This window comes from Rhinolophus sinicus, linkage group LG04 (assembly GCF_036562045.2).
Source record: "Rhinolophus sinicus isolate RSC01 linkage group LG04, ASM3656204v1, whole genome shotgun sequence".
Classification (NCBI taxonomy): domain Eukaryota; kingdom Metazoa; phylum Chordata; class Mammalia; order Chiroptera; family Rhinolophidae; genus Rhinolophus; species Rhinolophus sinicus.
The window spans coordinates 92,419,817-92,447,102 of record NC_133754.1 but is presented as its reverse complement, the minus strand read 5'-3'; the positions used below and the strand labels follow the sequence as shown (position 1 = coordinate 92,447,102).

Genomic DNA, 27,286 nt, shown 5'->3' with positions numbered 1-27,286 from the left:
AGCTCAGTTAGTTACAGCGTGGTGCTGACAACACCAACGTTGCCTGTTTGATCCCCACATGGGCCACTGTGAGCTGTGCCCTCCTTAAAAAAAAAAAAAAAAAGTACAGGTAATTCTTTCATGTGCACTATTTGTTTGAAGCCACACAGAACATTTATATGCAAAGTAGGTATATACGTCTGTATGCCTGGTTGGACTGTTTAGGGCAGAGACTTTTCTTTATTTTTATCTCCCTAGTGCCTGGGCGCACTGTTTGGCATATAGCAGATGCTCCAAAAATGTCTGTTGAACTTAGTAGGACTTGTGGTCCAGGAATTTTTCCATAGTATTAGATAACATAAATTTCTCCATGCTTCTGGGGAGACCATGAATTAAACAAACAAACAGAAAGGACTTATTGACGCATCGTGCACGAGCAAAAGAAGTAAGAAGTTTTATGACTTACACTCTTCTCGGCGTTATCTCAGTTCCTTTACAGGACACAGATCTCTGAAATTGGCAGATGGAATGTGAGAACTGTTTGAAAGAAGAGAGATTGCAACATGAGAGAGAGGATGGAGTTTGGGAAAGGAATATCAAAAGGGGGGCGGAATTGAAGGCATCAAGGAACAGGAGCACAGAATTAGCCCAGGGAGTACTACACAAACATAAGTTTCGTGATAACCTAGAAAAAAATTAGAGAGGGGAAAAGTAATTCTGAATGTTGCTTTGATAGCAGCAAGGAAGGCAAGATGGAAATAATAATTTTAAGCACTTACTACATAAAAGACAATTACTGGGAAGCAGTGCACACATGAATTTATCCCTGACAACAATCTAATAAGGTGGACACTGTTATGTCCATTTTATAGATAAGGAAAATGAGGCCCAGAGTGCTAGAGTGATTGGATTCAGTCACACAGATAAGTGACAGCAACAAAATCTAATGGCTCTCCATCTGATTCCAAAGTCCACATTTTTTTTTAATACTCCATCTCTCCCTGAGTAAGACAGAAAAAGATGGGGGTGGGGGAGGGAAGGTGGGGTGTTCATGCTCACTAGAAGCTAGAACTATGTCTCCAAACTGTGCCTGCAAACTCCCAAGATCTTAAATGGTGCCTGATCTACTTTTGAAGACTTCCTATGGAAGTAAATTGGGTAATTAACTCTCTAGATCACCTGTATATGAAATTTTTAAAAATAAAGACAAAAGAAGCTTTGTCTCATATCAATTTTGTAGCAGTTTGTGTGGTAAATTGTTACAGCAGCCCTAGGAAACTAAACTTAGGAAATGTAAAAAAAAAAAAAAAAAAACCCTACAGATTACCTATTACTTATTTTGTATTGAAATACAACTGGTATATAACACATCAAGGCTTTCATGGCTATTACTGCTTAAGATGAGGCTAAATAAAAATCTAAGGTAAAACATTAGGCACATAATAGAGCAGGCAGTGGATGGATGTAACAAAACTCATGAACGTGGCATGTGAACTGGTGAAATTTAGCATGCAAATGCAAGCGTGTTGGGAGGGAAGCAGGTCTCTGAATCTGCCCTCTTGACAATTCATTTCATTCCACCTGCATTTGAGATCAGACACAGAAAGATTCATATGGATAAGATTAAAACACTCCCACAACTCCTCTGGAGAAGGAAGGGGGCGATATAGAGCTTTTGCTCACTTACCAAGGGGGTCTCAGAGTTAAGCCACGTGCACCCGTGTGTCTCCACCTGGAGAACCACTGAACATGGGCACAACTAACATGATTTCAGGAGCTGGTAGGTGGCACTACTTGTGCAAATTTAATGGTCACTAAGACTTGGGCAGCATCCTTCTATGTTGATTTGCATGATTTACTTTCCTGGCCACAGCTGGGCGGTTTCAGGCTGAATGCATCCGGGCAGGTTGGAGCAGGGGCTGGGGGGAATGGACCCATACCAGCGCCTCATCCGGGCTCAGTCCTTCGCAGCCACATAGGCCAGAGAGCTAACGGGATTGGTGAATGGCACAGTGGAAGAGACTTCAGACATCAAATGATCCAAGCCTCTCACTTTCCAACGGAAAAACAGGAATCCAGAGTCGCTGGGTGAAGGTCACAGGGCTCATTGGTAACCTTTCCAGACTTCTCTGAAGATTTATCAATGTCTAAGTCGGTTACCCAGCAGAGACTTGTATGATTGCCCGTCTCCCAGACAGTGAAAGCAACTGCGATTCTGTTCAACTCAGGTGATGATCTGGCAGAGGGTTCAGAGGAGAAAGAAAAGCGCTGACGGAGATGCCCCCACGCGGCTCAGAGCTGGGCTCGCTGTGATGCACGGGGCTGGCGGTTTGGAGTGGGCCCTGCGCGGGACTCCTAAAAGATGTAAGAGAGGAAGAAACTTGTCATAAAGTAGATGTTTTCGCCTGCAGAGAGAGGTCCCCCAGGCCCCAAAGAAACTGCACTTCCCCATCCTACCCCGCTACACACAAAAGTTAAGGGCACCCCACCTGCCTTCCCCAGATGGGGCTCCCCGCGCTAACGCCTCCTCGTCCCCCAGGATTTTCCAATGTTGGCGCAAGCTCCTCCCTAGTGGGAGCGGGGCTGCTGCGGGGGCGGCGGGGAGTGGGCCCAGCTCGCCTCCATTGGTTGTGCGGGAGGTAGGGGCGGAGGGAAGACGCGCTGTCCCGCGGACTAGGCGGCTCCGCGCTCATTCCCGCTGTGCCGGCTGCAGCGAGCGTGTCCCAGCTGCTGGTGCGCCCCAGTGGCGAGCCCCACATTCCTGCGGACGGCTTCGCGGGCTCTGATTGCCGAGACAAGGGGCGTCCGCGAGGAGCTCAGCCAGGCCCGGGGAAGTCGGCGGGTCCCGATCCCCAGGTCAGTGAAGGGCTCCCGACGCCGCCCGCGAGGGGAGGCAGAGGACTGAGGAGCTGGGGACGCGCGGGGCGTGGAGCGCTGAAGGTGGGCTCGCCTTCTGCTGGGGGCGCCCTGGCTCCTCGCTTGGGGCGGCCTCGGGTCCCAGGGGCTCCGGTCCTTCCGGAGTCTCCTCCCAGACTCTCCAGCTCCTGGACACTCTGAATCTGTGCCCTTTGCGGCGGGCCGCTTGTCCTTACGGCCCCCTTGTCCTTACGGCCCCCAGCAGCCTCCGCAGCCTAGCTCTCCCGATTCTCGGGATGACTTCGCGGGGCTGCGCAATGCTCTTGGCCCCAGAATGACCCGTTTCTGTCCCGGACATAGGGAATCGGGAAGATCTGCCCTCGCATCCGCCGCTGCACAGATTGATTTCTCCGTGCAAGCCTGGACCGTTCTACACTTTGCAGAAGGTGTTTCTCGGTGCATTGTGTTCTCCCTTTGTGGTGTGTGTGGTCATTCTTGTGTTTGTTTTACGTCTATCTGGATTTCCAGGGTCATCGGTCCCTGCCTGGGGACTCTCCACGCACACACAGTCTGTCCGCTTTACCCCTTACGGTGCTCGCGTGAGTCTCTTCACCTGTTTTCGGTGGCTCCAAATCCGAGGAAGTTTTACCTGGAGCTTTAGCTCCCGTTGGGCTCCGATCGGCGAGACAGGGGCGCCAGCGGTGACTTCCCGAGTTCCCGGAAAACCTAGTGGGAAACCGCACCAGCTTCCTTCCCCTTTCCCCGGGTATGATGAGACGCTGGAATCCTGCGTTTCCTGTCGAGGTGCGTGGATTATGGGCAAATTGTTGCAGGTCTGATTTAGGTGGGAGGTGTGTGATGTGCCCTTCTCCGGGGTGCAGAAGGACCCATTCATTCACAGAAACCTCTTGCTGAGAACCAGGTTTGCGTCCGTACCTGCGCGCTTTCCGCCGCGAGATGCCTGGGGCCCGCCGGGCTTGGTTGGGGTTTGGTGTCAGACTGCAGAGATAGGGTCTCTTTGTTAATGTCCTTCATTTCCTCTGCCGGTGAAAATTCCTGCGGAAACTGTTCTGCTAAAGTGGTTAAGTACTTACTTAGGTGGTTCTTTGTGGTATTAATGGACTCGGAGGGCTCTGGACATCTCAAACCATAGCGTTCGGTTGGGTCCACACCGCCCGTGCAAAGGGCCGGAGCCTCGCAGCTGCTCCGTCTTGGGCGCAGCCACTGGACCGGAGGCTCCCCAAGATGTTTGTCCTGGCGTACGGGGCACTTCAGAGTTTCCAGGTTGACTGTCAGGCAACAGCTTATCAACAGGAAAAGAGGCAAGCTAAGTGATACACTCATTTCTTCTAAGATGTACCTCTTAATGCAGTCTTGCAGCTCAATGCACCCTCCTTTAAAAAAAAAAAAAGATAATATTAGCTTAAATTATGCAGCTAGTCTGAGTGTTTCAGCTTATTTGTGATCCAGCTCCTAGAGGTTAAATATACCGGGAGAGCCAAAAAAAAAAAAAAAAAAAATGTATACAAGTGGACACTTTGGTCAGCGTTCCTCAAGCCATAATCAGAAGTGTCTGGACGCTGATGGTAACCACTTTGACCACCTCTTGTAATTGCAGAAGTCAAACGTGACCTGTATTCATCTTTTTTAAATCAGTTTATAGTTATTACAATTTTAATACAGTTTTCCTTTCTTAAAATATGTATACATTTTTTTTGGCACCCTCTCAGTATTTCGTGACAAAAATGCCTCATATTGCTAGTAAGTATAGCAATACTTGTCCCCCACCCCCACCATCACACAAGTACACTTTATAATCAGCAGGTAACTAACATTTACTGAAGGTGGCTTTCTGAAGTGTGCGTTAGTGAGACTGCCTTGCAATCGAGTTGCACTGACACCCCATGTCCTAGTCACCTTCAAATGCTACTGGGCATTGTGAGGATGGGGAACCACGTGCCAACGCCGGAAGTACTCTGGGAATACTGAGTTCCCCAAAAATGGATGGGATATTCCATTTTTGTGTTTGAGGTTTATTATTTATTTGCCTTATTTATTTATTGTTTTTTATTTCTCTACATAAGATAAATGCTTTGAAAAGCTTAATACATTGTGGCTCTCATTAAAGAACGTTCGCGTAATGTAATATTAATTCCATTCTCCCTGCCGTAAGTTAGTTCTGTTCAACAGAATATACTGGATGGTGCGCACAGGATTGTCAAGGGTTAAGAGCTAAGTAATGTGGCATCAAATCCATCAGAGCCTTTATTTACAGGTTTCTCCAGTTCCTTTTTTTTCCTCTTTTTTAATGAGGGCAGAGGAAAGAGGAAGGATGACAGAGGTGATTGGTGAGAATGATTAATCATATTAATCATTACGTAAACTTGCAGTCGTATGTTTATTCTAAGAATGAAAAATGAACCCATCACAAGCAAAATTCTCTGATTTGGCCTCTATTCCAGATCAACTCTCAACCCATTTGATAATATCCCTTCCTCTCTGGGCTTACTCTTCTTCCTGAACTGGCATTTTAAGACCTGATTTTTTTTTAACTTTGTAGAGTTTATGTAAGCATTTTTATACATGTAACTAGTTATTAGGGAGAAGCAGAAGTAAAATTATGGCCTAATTTTTGTGTTTTGCTCATTTGGGCTTTTAAAATAGTTATTTAATAACCTGGAAAAATACATTTCTAACAGTCCCTGGACGTCAGACTCTGTGTAGGTCCCTCTTGCCTGGCTTCTGGCACTCATGGACTGTTCAGTAAACATGTGTTAAATGAAACTAGAAGCCGAAAAGTAGTGTTGCAGAAAAATGCCATTTTCTTCAAATAGATATATGTGGAGTATATTGTATTATTACATTACTATGTTAATATAAAACATCACAGGCTTAATTTTTATAGACTTGCTCATGTTCACAGTTGGAACCAGGAAATAGTCATTGTTTAGTCTATACTAAGTTTTGGTAAGAACAACAAAAAAATGGAGATTCTGAGTCAAGTAACTATACACAATTTAACAGTATCTCTAAGCATGAAATGGCACAAACCAGCCAAAATAGTGCCAATATTTCAAAGTTCTAAATTTAGGTCAGGAACAGGAACTGTTAGTGTATTTCCTGAGTTCCTAACTTTTAAATTTTCATCTATTAAGCTATATTAAGATGGAAAATCAGTTGGCCCAGATTTACAATTTATATTATAGACTTGATTGTTGATGCTGAGATTATTATAGACAATAGTGAAAGGGTCTGGAAACTGTAAGCCTGTAATAGTTGGTAAAAGGGCTAACTTCAGATAATAAACTTGAATACAATTTTTGATGGGAAACAACAAAATAGACGGCTGTAAGAACCTCTTTCAAATTTAGGAAGATGACTTAAACCACAGTTAAGACACTAAGGCAGTTTATTCAGAGAACATTCAACCTATACTTGCTCCCCAGGGGAAGCCAAAATAGCAGCTTTTCAGATTAATTTCCCGTGGTAGCCTGGTGCCGGTTAGAAGTGCCTGGTAATCTATCAACTGTTGCCAATTAAACTGGTTTGGTTCTTACTCACTTTCAGTTTTCCTGTGACCAGGATGATAGCAGAGAGGGCCACGCTTTTCATTTCTTAACTAGAACATTCACAGCGTCTTGTAAAATACACTGTCTCTCAAAGAGCAATTAAGCCCTATTGGGCCGATGGACTTTTGGGCCTCAGCTTGAGAGTCTTAAACTTTGAAAGAAAAGGTGCATATGAATGAACCATTTCAGAAGATTGCATTAAGTATATACAGCACAGAAAAAGGAGGGAAGGGGTACAGAGGTAGAGGAAGAGTTCTAAGCTTAAACACCAGTTGCATTTTCACTGCATATGCTATAATTAAATTTTATTTCTATTAATGAAATTACCTTTATTGTTTTTCCTGATTATAAAACAATACATGTTCTTTGTATCAAAATTCAAATACAGACATGCACGAAATAGAATATGAACATTCCCACTAACAAAAACATGTTAGCAGCTTGGTGCATGACCTCTTGTTTAGTTTAGTTTAGCTTGGTTTTGTTTAGTTTAGCTTGGTTTTGTTTCGTTCTATTTTGTTTTGCTTTTGCATGCTTCTAACATTGTGCATGCGTGCATAGTAGTATAATAGCAGCAATGCTAATAGTTGTTGTCTTACAGAAATGGAGTCATACTATGCACAGTTCTGAAGCTTACTTTTTGACTTAGCCATACATGCCCAGCATGTCTCCATGTTAGAAAATACACTCCTTTTTACCACATCAGAACCCACCTTGTATGACTGTCATCATTTATTTAACCAGTCCTTGACTCATGGACATCTTGGTAGCTCCAATGTTCAGTTACAGAATACATCTTTGTGCATACATCTTTTCAACTTGCCTGATTTTTTTCCCCACGGGATAAATTCTCAAAATTTATTATTTACATTGTTAGCCTACAGCACCATATTTTTTTGAGTAAAAAGGGAAGAACTCAAATACTTCATTCAACAAGTAGGAGACATTACCCACATGACTTTTTACCCTTAAAAAGAAGTGCTTTTATTGATGTTTAACATTTATATAGAAAGGTACACAAGTCATATTTTATGACTTACGTGTTCAATTTGAACACACCCATGTAAATGGAACCCAGGTCAAGAAATATATATATTTGCCAATACCCTCTTTCATATGCCTGGACAACCTGTCATTCTAACAATTTCTCATAAGAAAATTCTTCTTGAGCTTGTTGACCTCTGCTTCCATGAGTCAAGTGCTAGATTAAGGACATTGTGCTTTTAAGATTGACAGTGGAATACTGATTGACTGATGGAATTTTTAGACCTTCAGAAAGACTCCTTACCAACAAAGTTGTTCTGGTTCAACTGAATGAATTTCCAAGGTCCTTCATTCTGTCCCTTTATCTCTTTATTATCCCTGTCAGTTTGGGCCTCAAATATGTCCATTGAACTCTGCATGGTTAATATTTTGATTCATATGATGAATTAACCTATGGGTAACAAAAGAAACCGAATGATTTGTTTTCATCTGATGTCCTCTTGTTGGCCACCCAGCTCAGCTCTGAGTATAGAGTGGATTTGGAATTGGAAAAGGGGTCTTGCATTCCCAATTAGTGGTTTCTGTAGCCAGCTGTCTCCTTCTGCCATCCTTTTCCAGAAGGAATATAAACAATGACCTTCAAAATTTACTTAACTTCTGGAGACCTAAGTTTCCTGATTTTTAAGGATTTCCAACTTTCCAATTCTATGAAAAATGTTTTCTTTTTATTGTTCTTGCTTGTTTGGTTTTGTTTTGTTTTTTTATTTTTTGGTATTGATTTCTTTTTTAAAAAAGAAAAGTTAATATTGATAGAGACCAAGAGGAAAGAGGGAATAAAGTAGATACACCATAGATGTTTTCAGTTAGTTCCACAATGAATGAGAAGAGAAAATACTTGCTTCTTTTGTGCCCATGTGTTTTCATTCTTCCTATTTCCCTAAGAAGCTGAGGTCTGGATTAGTTTCCTAGCACAATACTGCTTAGGACATCACTGCTCACATCACCATGGTTATGATCTAGATAAAATGCCATTCAAAGTGTGGTCCATGCACCAGTGCCAGCCTTTGAATTGTTAATTACTCATTCACCATGAGATATGGAACTTGAGCCAGAGTATAAATCAAATTAAGGTACTAAGCACACTTTTTAGTTTAGCTCTTTTTTATAGCAAGACCTTCTTGTTGAAGAAGGAAGCAGTGCTTTGCAAGTTTCTCCTCCCACAAAGACTCATAACCACATATTCCTAAAGAAGCCAAGTGGCTACTTTAAGTAACAATGACCTCTAATGTGGGGCTTTGTAGTTCAATTGAAAATTTTATAAAAATGTAAACATTTCTCTTTCTGTGCTGAGTTTTTATTGAACTTTGGTGTTGATTTTTCATTTGTTTTGTTTTGTTTTGTTTTTGGAGAGCAGGGTAGGTTTAACCTTGAGATAAAGTGATTAACAGAGTACCATGGCATATAACGTTCCTGAATGTAGTAAATAATAATAGCTTCCCCTACCATGATCAGGAAGCAGCCATTGTCCTTCACTCCTTTTTATCTCCAAAAATGAGCGCAGTGCTAAGGGTTGTGATAATAGGGTACTTGGTAACTTTCAAATGGTGGGATTATCATGAAGTTTGACTTAAAGAACACTTTAAATTAAAAACGATGCATCTATTTCACATTCAGTCAGATCTTCATTGACTTACTATGGTAAACTCTTTTGAGTTTTATTGTGCTCTTCAACATACATTTGTTACAATCCCCCCAGCTATATTCACAGTAGTATATTTCAATATTTATAGCATATTCCTCCATCTTTTTTTCAATTATCCCAGTGGACACTTGACTAAATAAAATTTTTGTTGAATACTGTTGAACAAAACACGATTGCTTGATGAAAAGTATGATCCAAGTTTCCTCTGAAACCTGGAACTATCCATTTTATTGCCATAACTAAAATATTTATAAAATTTAGGGATTGTTCCTCAATGTTCTTTACTATTGAGTACTTACCCTTTGAGTCATCGATATGATTTTATACAAGATCATTAATTTGTTCAATAAATATTTTCATTCATCTAAAAATAGAACAAATATGGATTACCTTTCCAAGAAGCTTCAAGTTTCATCTTTCTTATACCCTTTCATTCATGGAACCATCCGACAAGTACTAATTGAGCATCTTTATACCAGACACTGTGCTGGTTCATGGATATAAAGATAAGTGAAATGTTAGTTCTCTATTCTGGGAGTTCACAGTCTATCAAAGCAGACTAACAAGTAAACAAATACAATTAGTCTAATAAAGCTGTGAGAAATGTTAGTGTATAAAGATATAGAAATTATCATGAGAATGCAGAGGAAGGAGCCAAAAATTTGTGTAGAGAAATTAGGCGGGACTTTATTTTGTGAGTAAATAATTACATGAGACAGGAGGGATGGCATGAGTAGTCTTTACGAATGAACAAATTGGATTTGGGGTAGAGTTTGGGAGAAGACGTGTACAAATATAAAGATTAAACATAAGTATTTTTTTAAACTTTGGGGAATTGAAAACAGTTTGACATGCTTGGAACACCAATCTTAGGAACAATGGGAAAAAGGAGACTGGAAACCCAGCATGTGGCCAGATAATAAGGAACATATAAGACAGATAATATTTTAGATTTCTTACTGAAGATGGTCACTATAAAAATTATATATTAATTAGACTCATGCATATAATAATATTTGATCACCTTCCTGTTCATAATGTGTAATTGCAAGTATTTGTTGAATGAAGAATTAAATATACCAGAGTATATAGTTTTTCTTAACCAAAGGCAATACCACTGTCCCATTACTTGTGTAATGAGTTGTTTTTTCCATCAGGTTCATGAGTTAGTCTTAATATCTTTATCAGTTCTCACCTATTCTCTCTTGGGACCATTTGTGCATGTTTAAGTGACCGCTGGTCAGGACTGTCCTTATATAGCAGCACCTCATCATGCTCCAGCTTGTTAGGGAATATGATTTTGCTATGCCAGTAGCCAACTCTCACACGTTTGAATCCCTCTCTCGTATGCAATTAAAGCTAACCAAAACATCCTGTACAACCTTCTTTCCCATCATTACAATAAGTGCTTTTAAAATGTTACGTATACAATTCATGCAATGCTCAGTTACACTCAGAGTTTGACTTCATTACAGTCAATGTCTTGAATACCCATCAGAACCTCTGCTGTCACAAGATCTTATGTCAGTCAGTAGGGGTATACACACACAATAACAAATAAGCCAGAAATCTCTGTGGTTTAAAACAACAAAAGGTTATTCACTCTTCACACTAAGTATTAATACGGCCAGCAAGGGATGAAAGCATGGTCACCCAGGAATGGGATGACAGAAGCTGCCCTGTACTTACACAGTTCCTCCAGCAGAGGGAAAGGACATGGCAAATCTCACACCGGGTCCTACATTTTTACCCAAAAGTAACGCATGTCACTTTCCCCACATTTCATTGGCCAACACAAGTCATATAGCTACTCTAAATTCAGAGGGGGTGGGAACATGCAATCCCTACAACCTGCCTGCAGGAGGAAGGAACAGCAGAAACACAGGAACAGAACTGATGACCACAAGACTCAAAATTATCCCTCTTTTACCCTACGCCTCCCCAGAGAAAAGGAATATAAAAAGCATAGAATTTGGAGACAAAGAGATATAGATTTGAATTCCAGCCCTACCTCTAACTTGGGCAAACTTTTAAATTCTCTGAGCATTAATTTTCTCATCTGTTAAAGAAAAGTGAAGGATAATAATAACTACCTTAAAGAAGTTATTAGAGATTAGAGAAAATACTTGTACACATATGCCATGCCTGCACACCTACACAAACACACATACAGAACTAGTATGTGCTTTTATTTAATAAATACTGGCGCTATCATTCATGTTGTTGTTTCCCCACTGGTTTGCTGGACATTCTGTCTCCTACACAAGCATCCCGGGTCTACCTCCCCTGCCTATTGAGTTCTGAAGACATATTCCCATGCCACAATGACTTGGGGATACTCCCACCACCCTCTTGCGCACCCCTCTACTTCTCACCACTCTTCTGGTATAGTGTGCCCCCTATATCCCAGCTGACATCATTGAAATAAAAAATAACTAAAACTAGATATAAGAGCAGTGAGAAACATGTGAACATGCATTTCTGACTAAGGCTATTTCTACAATTTTTGAATAAAAAACATAGAAAGTACAACCTAGAGGGTAGGGTAAAGAGCTTGGCCTTGATATAGGGCAAAGTCAAGGTCAGTTAAATCTTATAGATAAGATACTCATGATTCCCTTGAATGAAACCAAATTTACTTACATTTTTAAAAGAATGTATAACTATCTTATATAGGTCACCAGTGTGGTAGTCTTATTTTCTACAAATAATTCCTCCTTATTTTTCAGTTTCGCCTCCTTGCATTTTTAAGTTGAAACACATTCTGGAGAATTTGAGTCTACACTTGTTTATTGCTTCCATATTGTTTTTGACAGATTCTGGTCTTGATTCATTATCTAAAATGACAACAGGCTGCCGAGGACTTGATTTCCTCCCACACTTGATAGCCTGCCATATCATTTTGTTCTATGTTACAAGGAACATGTAGATATTGTCTTTGTTAGCCAGACTTCTGAGTTCATTGGAGAGAGAGAGAGAGAGAGAGCGCATTAAGGCAGTCTCTGCTGCCTGTTCACATCCAGGATTATCAGGACCAAGGAAAACACCACACGGAGCCTGCTTTCCTGACACAGCTTCCTCTTTTCTGTCTCCTGCCCTTACTGGTGTATCTGGAAATCCCGGTAAACGAGTAACTTGAGAGCCATGGGAGAGCACTTTGTCTCCTTGTAGGACTGATGTTTTACATAACCTCTGTCTAAATCTGACTCATCTGATACTCATCGGTTCAAGGTACCTACCTATATCCTCAGGCATATGCTTGGTGATGCCTGGCAAAAAGCACTGTTCCTATCAATGCTCCCTATTTTTTTATTGGCAGCTTCATTTTGCAATGACTATATTCAATTTCTAAATTGTTTATTGGCCTCTATTTCAGAAGATCATGACCCTGGACTGTAAGGGAGTACCTGTGATCAGGTTTGGCCTCTTGCCACACTAGCAGATTCACTGAAAGGAGGGTGATCCGGGAAGTGATTGCTAGTTTAAGAGCTGTAAGGAGTGTGAGTTCTTTGATCTTCAGAACTTGCTGTTTGAAGTTTATTTGACACTTGCTAAATAAAGTCTCCCACTGTGCTTAGCTTATTGGCTGCTATTGTTCCTCCAGTTCTTGCATGGAACCTGGACCTCACTGGCTGTAGTGGGCGCTCGGTGAACTTCCCACTTCCCACGAGTCCACTTACTCATTAGTCCTCATTAGAAAACTACTCTCTCTGGCACCTGAGGGCATTATGCTATGTGATATAAGTCAGACAGACCTCACTTACATGTGGAATCTAAAAAACAACCAAAACAAAAAACCCAAACTCATAGATACAGAGAACAGAATGGTGGCTGCCAGAGCTGGGGAAGAGGGGAGATGAGGAAATGAGTGAAGGTAGTCAAAAGGTACAAACTTTCAGTTCTGTATAAAATAAGTCCTGGGGATGTAAGGTATAGCATGGTAACTATAGTTTATAATACTGTATTATATATTTCAAAGTGGCCAAGAGAGTAGTTCTTAAAAGTTCTCATCACAAGAAAAACAATGTAATGATGTGGTGATTGATGTTAACTAAACTTATTATGGTGATCATTTGCAATATATATAACTATCAAATCATTATGTTGTACACCTGTGTGATACTGTGATTTATAATAAATATACAGAGGGTGCCAAAAAATGTATACACATTTTAAGAAAGGAAAAAACTGTATTAACATCATAATACTCAATATATACCAATAACAAAAGATGAATACAAGTCATGTGTACATTTTTTGGGCACCCTCGATATACTTGGTCTTGTCCTTATTTCTGGCACAGAGTTCTTAAAACCCTAGAACTGTGATGAAAGCCATAAAGATATTTTTTGTTATGTTAATGGGGTGACTTTTGGACCACCTAAGGATGGGGACTGGTTGCCAGGGGAACCAACCTTGTGATCAGAGGATTGGAACTTTCAGTCCCACCCCTGGACCTCCAGGGAGCATAGAGGGGCTGGAGGTTAAATCAATCTCTGACGAATGAATTAATAAATTATACCTATGTAATGAAGCCTCCATAAAACCCCAAAAGGACAGGGTTCTGAGAGGTTGGTAAATACATGTAGGTACTGTGAGAGTGTCACACCTGGAGAGGGCATGGAAGCTTCCACACCCTTTCCCCATGCTTTACCCTATGCATCTTGTCCATCTGGCTGTTCGTAAGTTATATCCTTTTATAACATATTTCTCTGAGTTATATAAGCCACTCTAACAAATTAATCAAACCTGTGGAGGAGGTTTGGGAACCTCTGACCTGGGCTTTCGACTGGTATCTGAATTGGGGGTTGGGAAACCATCTTGTAGGACTGGGCCCTTAATCCGTGGAATCGGATGTTCTCTCCAGATAGATAGTGTCAGAACTGAGTTGAATCCTCAGACACCCAGCTGATGTCCCGAGAATTACTTGTTGATGTGGACAACCTCCCCCTAATATTGGAATTGGTATCAGAACCTATTTAACCTGAAACTAATATAATGTTATATATCAATTAAACCTCAGTTTAAAAACAGAAAGAAAGAAAAGTCCTCTCTTGACTCAAGATGCCTCCAAAGCCCTTACCTTTGACAGGGTATTTAAGCTGTAGGAGTAATGTCCTTGGCTGCCTCTGAAGGTGACTGAGGATTCCAGATGAACATCACTGGGTTCCATGATTCTAGAGGTCCAGGGGGAGATTCAGACCAGTGGGTGAAGGCAGGCATGAAGTCGTGAATGAGGTATTCAGGCTGCCCTCCCCCCACCATAGATCCAGTTTCCCGGGCATATTACACTTCTTCTAACTCATCCTCTGATGCTTCACCTCCAGTACCCAGTGGGCATGATGAGCTGATGGTGGCAGCAAATATTTGAACTTGTCCAATGCCCATTGGACACAAAAATCATGCTTCTAGCCTTGTATTTCTTTAGAAGCTTCTAACATTTTGGCTTACTAACTGCATAGTATACCAAGCATATTTTCTAATATCCTTGGGGATAAATAATTTTTCCCCAACTTGTCTGTTGAGAAATTCCAAAACTACTGAACAGGTGTAAGAATAACAATGGACAGCAGCAATATATCCTTTAAGTAGACTGACCAATTGTAAACATTTTGACGCATTTGCTTCATCTTTCTTTATGTGTCTGTATGTGTGTGTACAGTAGTCCCCCATCATCCGCAGTTTTGCTTTCCATGGTTTCAGTTACCCATAGTCAACTGCAGTCTGAAAATAGTAAATGGAAAATTCCAGAAATAAATAATTCGTAAGTTTTAAAGTACACACCATTCTGAATAGCATGATGAAATCTCGCACCTTTCTGCTTTGTCCCACCTGGGATGCGAATGACCCCTTTGTCCAGCATTTTCACGCTGTACACATTGCCTGCCCATTAGTCACTTCATAGCCGTCTTGGTTATTGCAGTGCTTGTGATTAAATAACCCTTATTTTACTTAATAATGGCCCCAAAGTGCAAGAGTAGTGATGATGGCAATTCATATATGCCAAAGGGAAGCCATAAAGTACTTCCTTTAAGTGCAAAGCTATGTATGTATGTATGCATGTATGTATGTATGCATGTTTGTATGTATAGGAAAAACCATAATACATACATTGTTTGCTCTGTGGTTCCAGGCATCCACTGAACGTCTTGGAACGTATCCCCTGAGGATAAGGGGGAACTACTGTACTTTTTTTTTTTCATTTTGGCTGAACTATTTAAGGATTAGTTGCTGATATTATGACACTTTATGTCTACAAACTTCAACATGCATTTCCTAATAATAAGAACATTCTCCTATATCACACGAAGGAAATTTAATATTGATATAATACGATTATATAATGTGCAGTCTATATTCAAATTTCCCCACTTGTCCTAATAATGACATTTATAATAAAGCTATTTTTTTTCTTTTAACTGACCCAAGGATTTTGCATTGCATTAGGGGATAAATCTTGAAATCTGCATCTTACTTTTTTTCCTAAGTATTCAGCTGACTGCTAAATAATGTAAAATGGCCCAAACTTGATGTATCCAAAGCTTTGTCTGCTAAACTGCCAATTACTAAGCATTATTCTTTTTAAATACCCATTTTACTGTGAAAAGCATCATCATACTTTGACTATCAGCCATAGAGGACTGGAAGAATGAGCGAACTGATTTAGCAAAATTCTTATGTATATATTATGCTAAATACTGGGCTAATATCCAGAAGGGATGGGCAATTTACACACTGTGTAATCAACTAAGGTTCTATTTGTACTCGAGGGAAGATGGTTCATTAATTCAAGTAAATGCTATGCCTTGATTAAAAATGACATCATGTAGAAGTCTCCGTGAGCTTGAGTCCCTGCTGGGAAATGCAAGACTTCACAATTTATACATACTTGTCATATTCCAATCTATTTTTCAGGAATATGATATAAAGTATCTTAGTTTAAACAAATACATGATTACAGTTGTCAACAGTGATATAGTGATTTGCTTAATGAACTTGCTAATACTGAAGTTCTTTTCAGACAACCTATGTCATCACTCATTTTCAAATTGTGTACCTGTACATGTGATTTTATGGATAGAAAATGGTTATTAGTCTTTGCAATATTCTTATGTACAAAAATAGAGAATTGGATACAAATGATAATTTATATTTCTCTTCCCTATGCCTTAATTATCAGGATATTTTAAGTGGAAATGAAGTTTGGTGTTTAACTTACAGAGTGAATGAAATATTTACCATATCCCCATTCTTGTAAGTTGAAATTTTATGAGACAGATGAGAATTTACAAGAAAATGTACAAAATACAAAACAACAATAAATATTTACACAAACATGTACAAACAGAGAGGTCCTCATTAAACACATTAGCTTTGATGCCTATGGGAGATGGAAGAAAATGGAATGAGGAATGGAGAGAAAGAGAGACCAATGATGACAATAAGCCATGAACTGAGGAATATATGTACTTAAAGGGGGAGAGAGCAGTAGAAACAAAAAGAAAAGAAAGAGTGGCATTGGTAGGGAGTGATACAATCTCACATTTCCCTCTGATTATACTGAGTGGCATTAGTGGCCCATGGTGCCTATTTTTGAGGAATCTACTTACATTTAGAGTGGATTTCATCAAATGGTTATAGAGAAACCAAATTTCCAGGCTCTTCCCCGTTCCCTTAGAGCAGTTTTAGAAGCACCCAAAGGCCCCTGAAGCCTGAGACAGTGGAATGGAGACACCCTTTGTCTTCCTGTAAAGGTTTAAAAAAAAAAAAAAGAAAATACTATGACACTCACAAAATTAAGTTTACCAGAACAAACTCTTTCCAAATATCATACTCTATACGGAGACTGTTATGAGCATTGCCTGATTGGACAAAAAAAAATATTAGATACAAATTATTTTAACTGTAGAGACAGAATAAGGCACAATAGAAAAGAAGATACCATTCCATTCTTCTACCAGAGCATGGTTTAATGAGCATTTTTAAAAACATGTATGATCTGATTAAAAATAAGCAAGCCATTTTGTATACTAACCTATAATCTAAGCAAAGCTAGCTACTTTAACAATTAAAAGTGTTTTTCTTCATACACTTCTAAAACATTGGAAAAGATCAGAGCTGAGTGGAGGGAGAGAATTGAACCTGAAAGCCCTCATTAAAAATACTGTGACATCTTGAAAGGCAGGTCTTGCTTCTTCCCTTCTTTCTTCCCACTGAGTCACTTCACACTTGCCTATGATGTTCAAGTCATTATTTCTCTGGCCATTTGCTTTTTCTTTAAATCAAGTGTTTAGCCAATGACCTTTTCTCCTGCTCCCTAAAAGTGGCTTTTATTGTTCGGCTACTTCTTCACCAGTTCAGGATTCCTTCAACCTTCAAGTTACTACTTTTCTTGTTTTGATTTAGGCTAATTGTGTTGCCAAGATGGGTCCAGTCTCCCCAAAGTACAGAACAGAACCCTCCTGGGTATTTTCTGAACAACAGTAAGAATCGTGAAAATGCTATCCCTAGAAGTAGTTTCATATTTCACCTTTTCATCTGGAAAATGATCCACTTAAACTATCTCATTCTAAGAGACTATCATTTAAAAATAATTATTCTTACTAAGGCAGAGATTTGGACATAAAATCTTCACATGGAATATAAATATAACAAAAATTTACTAGGAATAATACAGTAGTTTGATTTTTCCAGGAAAACAGGCCAAATAAATGCAAGGGAACTCATATCTATAATTACTTTTGAGGCTATACAAGATAGATGATCAAAACAGTTATGTTCCTATCCCCTTTTGAAATACGTTCTTGTATGTTTTCTTAACTTCACTCAGTCTATACTGTTTTATAGAAGGATGGTAGTCTCAATATTCTGTGAATTATGCTTTGTATGGGTAACTGATATTTAAAGAATTAGGACAAAATAATTTGTCTAACATAAAAGTATTCTGAGCATTTTTTTTTCCCCCTGAGGAAATATTTTGCTGGGCCTAAGGCTAATTCAGACAGATAAAAGTCATCACTGAGTTACAGACAGCAGAGATTGGACTGAATCTAAAGCAACCTAATGACCTTCCCTAAGAAACTGATTTTAAAATAAATCACCGAGGCCAAGGTGTTACTTTGTCATTTCTTTAATTTTCACCAAAGTACTATGGAAAAGCTCTGACTGTATTTTCTGATCATTCATTTGAACAGTGGGTAAGGCGGACTGTTAATTTAAATCTTTTGCCGTACATCATCTAGTCCAGGTCCATGAATTCCATTGCATTATTCAGAATCTCTACCTCTCCACATTTCTTCTCAGAAGATGGTCCTCTAATTTATTATTTGATAGCAGATGGGCTCAGTTTATTTCCTTACTTCATTTTGGTTTTTTATTGGGCTGATACAAGGACTCATAATGAGATTCTACTCATTTTCACACAAATGGCTACTCTCCCAAAGTGTTATTTTGTTAAGTAAAAGCAGTTCTTGAATGAACAAATATATGGAGGGCTGAATCAGCTTTAAATAAGGATAGCACCGCAGGTAAGATAATAAACTTGATTTTCTTTATTGCAAGCCTGAAGGTAAGTGTTTGTAAGTGAAGATTTACATTTTGAGAAGAGTGGGTAGAAGTGTGTATTGTCAGCACCGACCTTCTCTCATCTAACAGGACCCAAAAGCCACTCGGCAAAGAGAAAGCATTCAGGGAGAAGATAATCATGAAATTGTAAAGGAATGCATTGAGGTCTTATATAAAACATGCTATTTTCTAAACAGAATAAAAACCGTTTTGCTCAGATATGATAAGGTCGCTTCTAGATTCTGAAAATGGTAGTTTCTATGTATTCTATAGAGAAAGAGAGCCAATATATGAATATCATCAAAATTATTCATTATATTATAATACCAAATTTTATATTTGTTGACTGGAAAAAACATTTTACCATGTCTTGTTAATATTTTATCAAATCGTTCCTAATTGTGTGGAAAGATCATCTTTTGGAGAATGATTGACACAGCAGGGCTTGAAGATAAAATGTTTATTCCCATCTAACAGCTAGTGTACTCTTTAGTCCTCTTTAAATAATGTCTGCTCAAGAAAAAAGCAGCTTGTCCCAGTTTTCCACAACAAAAAAAACCTTTCAAATCATTGTTATTCACATAGAAACGTATTTGTTTATGGGTCAGAAACTCAGAAATTGCTGTGCTAGATTTGAGGCCGACTGTAGGCTGTTTTACACACTCATCTATTGCAGAAGTGGAGGCCGGGGCTCAAGTCTCACCCACAGGCAGGCCGCAGGGCACTTGGGATGCTTCTAAGACAGGATTTCGAGATATGGGCCTGTCAGCTCTTCCTTTTACTAGGCAGGAAGGTACACGCTCAGAGTATGTTTTTGTTCTTCAAAAACTTTACAATTCTTATGATCACCCCACGGGAAAGCATGCTTCCATTCTTTTGGAGAAGTCACCCGAGGCATGGAACCAGAGACCGCCAGGTCTGCCTTATCTGTACTGTCCCTCCATCTCCCCACCCCACGGGGCTCATGGTGAGATTACAAGCCCATTCTTCCTTGCTTTAGTAGGTGATTGCCTTTGTAGATTTCTCCACAGCACAGTTGTTTATTTCAAGAGACAAAGGGAAAGCTGGCTGACCATGAACCAAAACATTTCCACAGGTCTCCATGTATAGTATTGTGATCCAGCTGTCTCATTATCCTTTCTCAAAAATCGCTTTCTGAGAACGACTCGGAATGAGAGCATCACCATCTTCACGTGCCTTCAGGTGCCACCTGAAATGAGAGTCTGCTGGTGCTGCCGTGAGACAGATTGAGCCTGTGCATTTAAGACGAACTCTCTGTCTAAAGAACAGAAACACACAGTGTTTGGGGAAAAGAGTCCAAGAAGCATCATCTTAAAGCACACCTGTTTGCGTTCCTGTCCACAGTGCTACCTGCAGCCTCATTCACACAGTCACGAGGCCTAAACACGTACAATTCCGTTGGTCCTGAGCATTACACATAGACTGTCAAAACATTCACCAGAGAGAAAGATTTGTCAATTTTTAAAACTTCAATAAGAAAATGAGAATCAATGTTGTCAAATTAAAATTATCTCTAACAGTACATGTAACTATTGTTTTGCAGCAGAACATTGAGATGAAGTTTGTGTATCTGTCGTATTAAATTAAGAAGCATTCTGGAAATGATATTAAATCCGAAATATGGAGGGGGTATTTAAAGGAGAAGACATTTAATTGTGAAATGTCAAATAAAGAAGCAAGGTTTCGTTTATTCATTTCTACCATTTTTCCAAGGCCACTTGGAAGAAAGATCAGATGCTTTCCCCAAATCTTCTTAGCCTCATTTCCTGTAAACTGTCCTGCAGACATCCGGTGCACAGTAGGCTTTCTGTGTGAAAGAAGGCAATCATTCCGGGATGTATAAGTGCTCTCAGAACATTTACACTTTAAAGAGGTATCTTTGTTTTAACAAGTGGTCTGGTAGCCAACTGTGAGCTCTGCCGCTGAATGGCTGATCCTCCAGTGACATCACCTGTGCATCCAGCCCACCCCCAGAAAATGATACACATTTGGGTATTGAATGTGGCTTTAGAAAAATCAGCCAACTGCAGCTGAATCTATGACCTGCATGTGTCAGAACTGTAGCACTTGCAGAGACTTGGAAGTCCTCTAGTCTCCCTAGGTACTCAGAAAGAACTGTCTCCTAGTACTTTACTTGGGATTGTCTTCTACAGTTTTCTAAGTATGATTATGGAAACGTTATCACATCTTAACTCAGGACCTCCTGGAGAGGTAGGAGATATGAGTATCATTTTACAAATGGGAAAACTGAAATATCAAGACTAAATTGTAAGCTTGTCCAAAGTAAATGGCAGGTAGGAACTAATTACCCAAGACTCATTTTTCTCAACCAGAGTTGAGAAAACTAAGAACACAGTTCAGGCATGGGTTCTAGTCACTTCTCTGTCATTGTCCAGCTGTGTACCCTGAGTAAATCCCAACATCTTTGTAGCTCAGTGTCCACATCTGCAAAATGGGAATAATAATTCCTGCCCTACCTGCCTTACAAAATAATTTGTATGCGAGACACACAAAATGCTCCATCCCTACCTTTTTTTCTTTGCCTATGCTAGAAAAAGAGGATGCAAAATTCTTACTACCAAAAACTACAGGAAAATGGAGACCAGATGGTATAAGAGGTGAAGAAGCCCAGTCCTGGCTTATCTACTAATTTGATCTGTTACTTTTGTCAAATCAACGAGCATCTTTCTCAGTTTCCTCAGCTAGATCTAGGAGGTTTTACCAGAACATCTGGAATATTTCTACCGATTCATTTTTCAATATTTCTACCTAGTTTTCTTTCCAATACATCGTGCTGCCTCTGAGACTCTGTTTTCCCTAAAGGTAAACATGCTTTTCCCTAAAGGATTTACGTGCTGGAAAAAGGCAAAGTATTGCCAAATCAGTGTAACACTTGCAATTCCACTGTGATTCTCTCTCTTTTCAAAGGATTGTTAGGAGCCTGCAGCATCGTAATGAAATAAAAATCACCAGGCAAAGCAAATTTGAGCAGTAGAAATCAAATTATTTCGTGAAGTACATACTAAGACACTGTGGTCTACTCAGAGGGGCTCACTAAGATCATTAGCCTGAGTGACACCTGACAGGGACAGCCCTCTCAGAAGTGTCCCCACCTTTCTAGGGAGCGTTAGTGCCAGTCAGCTCAGGCCCTCAAAGAATCAGCCACTTAATTCAATTTGGAGAGCGGAAGGGAAAGGCAAGTTTTCAAGGTAATATGCAGGGCAGAGTTTAGGGAAAAGAAAGCCAGGGCAGAGCAGAAGGATGTTTTCGTATTAGCATTTCACTACCTGTGATGCGAGGAGATTTAGAAATTTACAACACAGTGGTCTAATGCTAAAAAGAGAGCTAGAAAGAGCATCTTTTCTGGACTTGAAAGAGGCTCATCCACCGGAGGGATCATCCTCCCCCAGCTGCTTCCCTCCCCCTTCTGCCCCCACCCCCCCAAGGACTTAGTGGGCTAGAGGCCCCTTCAGAAACTGTTGTGACGTCTCCAGTCCTGGAGAAGAGGTTATCTGGGACATGCTGCACCCACACCTGGAGCCTGAGGAGTCATGCTGTGACCTACTTACTACTTGCCGGGCACAGTCTACTTTGCTACCTCATAGGGGCCACAGGAGGAGGTGAAGAGTGACAAGCATTTCTTTGCTCCCCGTCGAGAGATAACACAGGGAGGAGATGGGGCAGGTGCCATACATTTTACAAATGAGGAAAGTGAACCTTCGAAAATGTTGGCAATTTACCCGACTTCCCAAAAATAAAGGAGAATCCAGGTCTAAAACTTAAGAGTTTTGAAAGCAAACCCAGTCCTCAGTTTCTACCACTCAGAGGGAATCCAACCTTTGTTCTTTCTGAGGTAATCTAAAGTTTCGTAATCAGTGCCGAAAGTATAGAGAACAAAGTATGTAGGTAGATCTAAAAGACAAAAAATAAATAGAAATGGCCCCTGATCTCAAGAAGATACATTTGTATGAACAAATCAGCAAATTATAAATGTTAACCGGGAAAATGATGTTGATAACCTCGGCTCTTGTCTTCTTGAAGGAAAGACTTCAATCAAGCGACAGAAATTTGTGGAGCATGAAGAGCAGAAGTTTGTTAGTAAAAGAAAGTACACTCTGAGACACGGAGCAGGCTGACCCAAGAGAGGGAAGCAGCCCTGGTGTGAAGGCTTTTATTTCTATGGGTAGAATTGCCTCCCCCTCTCCTTTCTCTTATCTCAGAGGTGCCTGGTCCTCTGGCATTTAGTGATGCATTTCTTTGATTTAGGGGCCTCAGTAAACACACCCCTTTGATTTGGGGCATGTATAAATACATCCCCTTGATTTGGGGGTATATGTAAACACATCCCTTAGGGTTGTGTGAAACCTGGAATCCTGTTGGGCTCATGAGGTACTGATGATCCTGACAAACAAGTTGTGTCTCCCTCCCTCCGCCCCCCACACACCCCCACTTCTAACAACACAGCTCTTTGATTGAGAAGTCTGTGTAAGCTGGTGTCCTGCTGGGCAGCTGCTGGGGTCTTGACCCAGTTAGGAGCTACAGCAAGTGGCTTTCTAACTGGGGCTGAATTTCTCCTTCTGCTCATTTCTATCTATCTACCTATCCCATTGTAAATATTCAGCAAAAAGCAACGTTACCTGAGCTGTGATTCTCCAACGTGGGCTAGAGGCAAATACTGGTCGCATTGTGCTAGTGGGCTGGAAAACGTGCACTTAATTTTCTGGAGGAGGGAGGTTAGGAGCAAACTTTTTGGGTCCTATTCTCAGAGCATCCACATGAAGCATCTGTTGAAATAGCAGCAGATGGAGCACATTAGAAATGTATTTTCCTTTTTTGTTATCTTTAGTTCCTTGGAGAAACCTGGAACCCATGGTACTACGGAGATAAAATTAAAAGTTCATTTTTTATATCATCATTTGTACTATAAAGACACAAACATTGTTCCTGGGGAAGTTATTTCATTCTTTTCCCTCCTTTGTAGGTGTTATAATTAAGCCTTCTTGTAGACTGGCAATTAGATTTAAATGTAATATGTTCTAAATAACACACTCAGTTGCTTTTTGTTGTTGTTGTTGCAGCATCAGTGGAAACCTGATCCCCTGCTACCTTTGAAAACCAAGTTTTGTTGGACTGATTTAACTGCCTGAAATTTTTGCTGAAGCTATCATGGAAAAAACATGCTGATTCTGTCCTGTGTAGCCTCTTTGTGAAACTTTGACTTGTAATATACTCACTCATTCTTGGACTCTCATAAAGATGTCTGAACCCGACTCTTCGTCTGTTTTTTCGGGAAATGTGGAGAATGGAACTTTCCTTGAGCTCTTTCCCACATCCCTGTCCACGTCGGTGGACCCATCCTCAGGCCACCTGTCAAATGTCTACATCTATGTGTCCATATTCCTCAGCCTTTTAGCATTTCTGCTTCTGCTTTTAATCATTGCCCTCCAGAGGCTCAAAAATATCATCTCCTCTAGTTCCTCCTACCCAGAGTATCCAAGCGACGCTGGGAGTTCCTTCACTAATTTGGAAGTCTGTAGTATTTCCTCTCAAAGGTCCACTTTTTCAAACCTTTCGACGTGATGAAAATAGAAGACTCCTTAAATGCTGCAGCAGCTGAGGTTTTCCCTCATGAGAAGTGTTACATGAAGCAGTTGCCTCATGAAAGAAATGACCCTTTTGTTTTTGCCAACCAATTAGACCTGTTTCTCCGTCTCCTTCACCCATGATTTCTTTTTCCATTCACTTGTGAATGTAGAAGCTGATGCTGACAGAGGTGCACGCAAAACGCATGTATAGAATTTCACACAAACCACTTGCCAAATCCGGAGCTAAGGCTTCTTCAAGGTGGATCAGTTCATTCCATTCTGTCGGACCTGAGGCAGAGTCTGAGGAGGGCCTCAGAGTGGGTGCTGTATATCGACTCTGCCTTTTGTTTTTCTTACAAAACTGTGAAACCAACTGAGCCAGCAGAAACTGGCAAAAGTAAGTCTGAGCTCTTCAGAAGGTATTTTCCATATTTAAAAGATAAAGAGGAAACACCAAATTTTAAAAAAAGAGTCACTGTAGAACATTGCATAACATAGATTTAATGTATAACATTCCTAAAATTGGAGGCAAAAATATGCAAAATGTTTTATTTAATTTCACGTTAACTAATGAGAACTACATTTACTGATGAATTAAGTTGTATCGGGAAAAGTTTTAGAAAAGTTTAACTTTTAATTATGCAGTTTGTAATGTAATACTTCGTCGTGAGGTTTTTTCCTACTTATGTTATAGTCATAATGCCCTAGAGTTGTGGAATTCTTTGTGGTAATTGCTGTTACTATTACTAAGAGAAGTACCAGAGGAGACACCAAGTTTTTATTCTATACCTAGTTCCATCAGTGAGAATTGAGCATATGGAAAATACTGATTCAGTTGTGCTTTATACAGTAATCACTCCTGGCAGTCGTGTATGTTCCCTAATTCAGTTTCATAGTCTTTCTAAGTTTAGTGCAGAATTAAGGCTCTGAGAATGTCAAGTGTTTGTTCCCTCTCATTAGGTTGCAAAACTTAGAGACTCCATTGCTAATCTACATGTTATCATACACTCCACGAATGTCTCTGAGAAGTGTTATTGTACGTTACCATAATACTCTGCATCTAGATTCCAAGATATGGGTTTGTATTAAAAAATTATAAAGACTTAAGTTGTGTAGCTTCTGGGTGCTTCGTGCTCCTGGGAGCTGCTGTACTGTGGTCAGCCACGCACGTCTGCACGGGCTTCGTCCTGGAGGCGCACACATAAGCACACACATGGAGTGTGGAGGAAGTCAAGCTGCCCCTAAAAATAAAACAGCAAACAAACTACAGCTTCTCACGAGTAAGAATTTTAATTTAATTTGAAGAAGAAATGGCCCACAGCATAAACACTATGAACATAAACTTGTTCAGCCTATGGAACCCAGTGCGTCAACATGGCCCTGACTTCCCACAGCAACCGATCGTCTTGTTCAGAACACTTGCTGGTCTTAAGCGTGGGGCTCCAACACGCCCTTTGGACTCATGGCAGCACTAGCCAGTAACTGGAATGGGATAAAGAATCCACCATTTTTAGAGGGTTTGTCTCTGTCGTTCTAAAGTACTACAGGAGCTGATGACCGGTAATGAAGATCAGGTTTCTTTTTCTTAACCCACACGTCGTACTTAAATCAGACCACACTGAACTATTTCTATATCAGAACTGTCCCCAAACACCACAAGACCTGCAGATGGTCACTGCCCTAAAATGTATAATTAGTGAAAATTTTACCACGGCTGCCATTTAAAACAGCAGTGTGTTGGAGTGTTGTTATGTAGCATAAACGCTGGACTAGAAAATCTGCTATTTTAGATAATTATCAGCCTTCTCTGAATGTGTGTGTGTGTACACACATGCGACATGTTCTCAGAATATATATACACATCTATTCACATACTCCCAATTAAAAGTTGTGTGAAAGTAAAACAGGATTTCAGAAGTATCTATATTATCACCTTTTCTCTTTGATTGCTATTGTGCTATTTTGGTTACTGAGGAAGAAAGGACGGGGATGAAATGATTTTTAAAAATAAAGGAACAAGTTTGCCACACAACAGGACAATCTGAGTATTATCTGTTCTAAGAGGTAATTTTATACCCTCCTCTGGAAGAGATATAAAGGCTTCTGAAAATAAAACTGAAAAAAAAGAAAGGATGCAGGCACACCTCCTCCGTGATGGTTCTCGCTCTCAAGGTTAAGTAGAAGAATTAGGAGCAACAGTCAAAGATGTAAAATAGGGCTTGTCATTAAAAACTTGCCAGGATAACAGATTGTACAACTTGAGATGAATTTGTGTTGTTTAAGAAGTTCAGAAAGGTTAGAAGGCTGGTTTATCAATAAAGAAGTAGAGTCCGTTGAAAGCCTGGTTCTTTTGTTGTTTTCAGCCTCTCCTAAGGAGGCTTCTCCATCACTCTTTTTCTTCACGTCCTCTCTGAAGCAGGGTCAATAAGGTGTGACCCAAATGTCAGCCTCTCCCTCCCTGCTAAGAGTCACCTCCCTCGGGGCAGTGAGTCCCACACTTCCCTGATCAGAAGAAGCACCTGGATGCTTGGAAAATGAAACACTGTCAGAAGCAGTGCCAGTTTCCAGACTTGCTGCCCTGCCTAAGGTCTGGCTTTCCCCTTCAGAGAGGCTCCCACTTCAAACCAATGGCAGGTCCCACTTTCCTTTAGAAAGTCCTCCAGGATCTGTCTCAATTAGTACAACACACAGGACTCAAGCCTTCAGTTCCACGTTTCCCAGAGCCTGAGTTATTCAGGATGGACTCGCCCAAGGGTGATTGTGGAAGGGGTGAGTTTGGGTGGGTTGTGGGGAGAAGGCTGCAGCAAAACAGTCCCGGGCCCAGTTCTCTACAGTCTCTCCATTTGTGAGAGGACAACTGTGTTTCTCTTTCTTCCTGGTTATCTAGAGGGTGGGCCGCTGTTAAAATCCGACGTGTGTGCGTGCTCATTCACATACACAGAAACTCACAGGCATACGCTCTCTTCTATACAAACAACAGGAACAAAAACAGCAGACAACACAAGAACAGAAATCTTCAATATTCA

General features: G+C 40.4%; 1 protein-coding gene across 3 annotated transcripts; it reads left to right on the top strand.

The window, feature by feature from the left end:
- Nucleotides 1-2,695: 2,695 nt before the first annotated feature.
- Nucleotides 2,696-26,599, top strand: SERTM1 (serine rich and transmembrane domain containing 1). Of its 3 annotated transcripts, none has more exons than XM_019736602.2 (2): nt 2,696-2,835; nt 23,754-26,599. In XM_019736602.2, the coding sequence occupies exon 2, from the start codon at nt 23,932-23,934 to the stop codon at nt 24,253-24,255; it is 324 nt and encodes a 107-aa protein (XP_019592161.1). In that variant the 5' UTR covers nt 2,696-2,835; nt 23,754-23,931; the 3' UTR covers nt 24,256-26,599. The 3 variants fall into 3 exon arrangements, with proteins under 3 accessions (XP_019592161.1, XP_074186114.1, XP_074186115.1); XM_074330013.1 differs by lacking the exon at nt 2,696-2,835 and adding an exon at nt 3,501-3,639; XM_074330014.1 differs by lacking the exon at nt 2,696-2,835 and adding an exon at nt 20,810-22,834.
- The last annotated feature ends 687 nt before the right edge of the window (nt 26,600-27,286 follow it).

What these genes read in the sequence shown, in the direction of transcription:
- SERTM1 (XM_019736602.2), top strand. Translation starts at nt 23,932, where the DNA reads ATGTCTGAACCCGACTCTTCGTCTGTTTTTTCGGGAAATGTGGAGAAT.